Here is a 3,199-nt window from a genome sequence, read left to right on the forward strand (position 1 = left end):
CTCTGCAGTGTTTTCAGGACAAGTGAAAGATTCTCCATAAGCCCTTTCAGAGGAAAGGAAACAAACTCCGCATCGCCATTCACCTCCCCTCGCCATTATACACACCAAGGCTGAATTTACCTGCATCGTGCCAAGATTTAAACAAGGTTCACATCACCCTCTAAAAGCTGCCCTGGCTGCCACCTGTCCCTTTGACTTCTTTGGGACTCCCTCCTCTTTGTGGCTTTGGCAGATGTGCTTGGAGGAGGGATGGGCAGAACAAAATATTTAGAGTGGTAATATACCATCAGAGCTTCACCCAGCTGGGCATTGGCCTGCACAAACATACCTTCCAGCAATTCAAAGGTTTGCTTCATCAGCTGGCAGACAGGATCAAACCTTCGTTGTGGGTGATATGACAATTAGAGAGAGGGGGCTCCTGGAAACCCTCCTAAGATCTTGCCAATACCGCACCTCTCTGTCACTCCTACAAAGACCAAATTCCTTAAGGGTACTAGTCATTGTGGCCAACGTTTCTACGTCTGGGTGGAGGTCGGTCACAAGTGGTGTCCCTTAGGGGTTGGTCTTGGGACCGGTGCTCTTCAACATCTTCACCAATGACATAGACGATGGAATTGTGTGCACCCTCAGAAAGTTTGCAGATGACACTAAGCTGAGTGGTGCAGTCGATACAATAGAGGGAAGGGATGCCATCCAAAGGGACCTGGGCACGCCGGAGAAGTGGGCCCATGAGAACCTAATGAGGTTCAACAAGGCCAAGTGCAAGGTGTTGCACTTAGGCTGGGGCTATCCCAGTTATTTATATAGACTGGGAGAAGAAGAACTTGAGAGCGGCCCTGTGGAGAAGGACTTGGCGGTCCTGATGGACGAGAAGCTGGACATGAGCCAGCAGTGCGCACTTGCAGCCCAGAAGGCCAACTATTTCCTGGGCTGCATTAAAGAAGGGGTGGCCAGCCAGGAGAGGGAGGTGATTGTCCCCCTCTACTCTGCTCTTCTGAGACCCCACCTGGAATACTGCATGCAGCCCTGGTGCCCCCAGCACAAGAAGGATGTGGAGCTATTGGAACGGGTCAACAGGTGGGCCACTAAGATGATCAGAGGGCTGGAGCACCTCTCCTATGGAGAAAGGTTGAGGGAACTGGGCTTATTAGCTTGGAGAAGAGAAGACTCCTGGGAGACCTCATTGTGGCCTTCCAGTACTTGAAGGGAGTGTATGAACAGGAGGGGGAACACCTGTTTACATGTGTTGGTAGTGATAGGAAAAGGGGGAATGGTTTTAAACTAAGACAGGGGAGATTTAGGTTAGATATTAGGAGAAAGCTTTTCACTCAGAGGGTGGTGAGGCACTGGAACAGGTAGCCATGAGAGGATGAGGATGCCCCATCCCTGGAGGCAATCAAGGCCAGGCTAGGCTAGAAGTGTCTCTGGGCAGCCTGCTCTTCTGGTTGACAACCCTGTCCAGAGTAGCGGGGTTGAAACTAGATGATACTTAAGGTCCTTTTCAACCCAAGCCATTCTCTGATTCTATGATCTCCTACAGGCATGAAGGAGATCCACATTAGGACCATATCCACCCATGCTTTTCCACTCCAAGACATCACAGTTCCCCCTGGAAAGGTTCACTGGACATCCCAATAGAAAAGGAACATAAGGAGACTCAGATTACCTTGAAGCAAAAACTTTAATGAGTCTGAAGAAGGAATCAAAGCAGCACTTGGAGGAAGGGATCCGGCCCAGGCTGCCACAAGGACAGCTGGCAGTCAGACCCCCCATCACCACAACGGGATGCACGTCTTCCTCCCTTGCATGGAGAGAGGGAGAAGAAACAGGACACTCTTGACTTGCTTCCGGATGAACCCATGGCACAGAACAGCAGGAGACAACAAGGACTCATGATGCAGAGAAGAAAGCGGGAGAAGAAGATGTCTGCTGGCCGTGTTTCCAGACAGCACAGGCTGGCACCCTGGCTTCCCTCTCTGCTCTGCAGGAGGCCACGAGGGTATTCAGCCCATCTGGAAACCCTGGCCAGCAGCTCCGTCCTCAGTCCGGCACCTGGCTTCGGGCTTCCTGGTCGATGCGCTCACTGGACGTCCACCTGGGCTTTAGCAGGGCAGGCACCTTCTGCCACTGTAGCGGCCACCAAAGCCAGAGAGGCCAAAGCCCCCGGAGGAGATGGGCACTCCCTCCTCACTCAGAATGCTGCCAACGGCAGCCGAGGTGGTGGATCCCACTGCGGTGTTCTGGGGGAAGGAGCTGAGGATGGGGCCGGGCAGGGTCACCACCACGGGAGAGGGCTGGATCACCACACGGGAGTCCTGGCACTGCCGGACACAGGGCTCGTTGCAGCTGTTGGCAAGCGGGGTTGGGCCACAGGGACGGCACAGATCGTAGCAGGACATGGCTGTGGGATGGAGGCGCACCTGGGAGAGAGGGCAGGGAAAGAACAAGCAGCGTGTCAGCAGCAGCCTGACAGCCTGCTGGCCAAGACAGAAGGCATAGTCTGGGGAGCAGCGACAGGCTGTGCGAGGACAGAGAGGGGCTTGCGAGCCTGTGTCCCCAAGGGCCCCTGCAAAGACAGCCCAAGACCTCCTCCCACCTTCCCCCACAGTGGCGTGCAGAACAGTGATGGAGGGAGCAGCGTCAAGGGGCAAGGCCCACACCAAAGCTGCACAGAGGCAAAGACTCGGTCAAGGCCAGAAGGCCAAGGGGAGAAGAAGAGCAAGAGGGGAGTGAGGAGAAGGCACTTGCAGCTCACCTTGTTCACCAAGGAGGAGAAGACAAGAGAAGTGGATGAGGCAGCCTGCTGTTGGATGACTTTTTATACTGTTCCAGACTGCCCCAGGCCCAGAGGCACCATTTGCACAGGTAATGTTTTTACTAGCAAGCTCATCTCACATGCAAAATATTACAATTTAAGAATCTCTGGCATTTATTTGTTCCCTGCAATGCTCCCTTTTCGTTTCCTTGCTCATGTCATAGCCATTCTGCCACGCTGGCTTCTTTCAAGTCACAGGATTAGAGGCCAAAATGTTTCCAGGCAAAAATACACGTCAGCACAAGGAGATGATGAAGACAATGATGAGGATTGTCCTACCTCTTAAGGCAATGCGAGCCTCTTACTCCCTGGAGCCTTGCTTCAGCACTCGTCCTGATATTTGGAGTACATCTCCTCCCTAGCCTTGAAGTTTCAGGCCGGACT

At 53.4% G+C, this 3,199-nt stretch overlaps 1 protein-coding gene across 1 annotated transcript; it reads right to left on the bottom strand.

The window, feature by feature from the left end:
* Nucleotides 1-1,662: 1,662 nt before the first annotated feature.
* LOC136788136 (feather beta keratin-like) lies at nucleotides 1,663-2,900 on the bottom strand. Its single transcript, XM_066986127.1, has 2 exons — nucleotides 2,756-2,900; nucleotides 1,663-2,420 (listed from the first exon to the last, which is right to left on the bottom strand). Exon 2 carries the CDS (start codon nucleotides 2,397-2,399, stop codon nucleotides 2,103-2,105), a length of 297 nt encoding a protein of 98 aa, XP_066842228.1. The 5' UTR covers nucleotides 2,400-2,420; nucleotides 2,756-2,900; the 3' UTR covers nucleotides 1,663-2,102.
* Between the last annotated feature and the right edge of the window lie 299 nt (nucleotides 2,901-3,199).

This window comes from Anser cygnoides, chromosome 33 (genome assembly GCF_040182565.1).
Source record: "Anser cygnoides isolate HZ-2024a breed goose chromosome 33, Taihu_goose_T2T_genome, whole genome shotgun sequence".
NCBI lineage: Eukaryota > Metazoa > Chordata > Aves > Anseriformes > Anatidae > Anser > Anser cygnoides.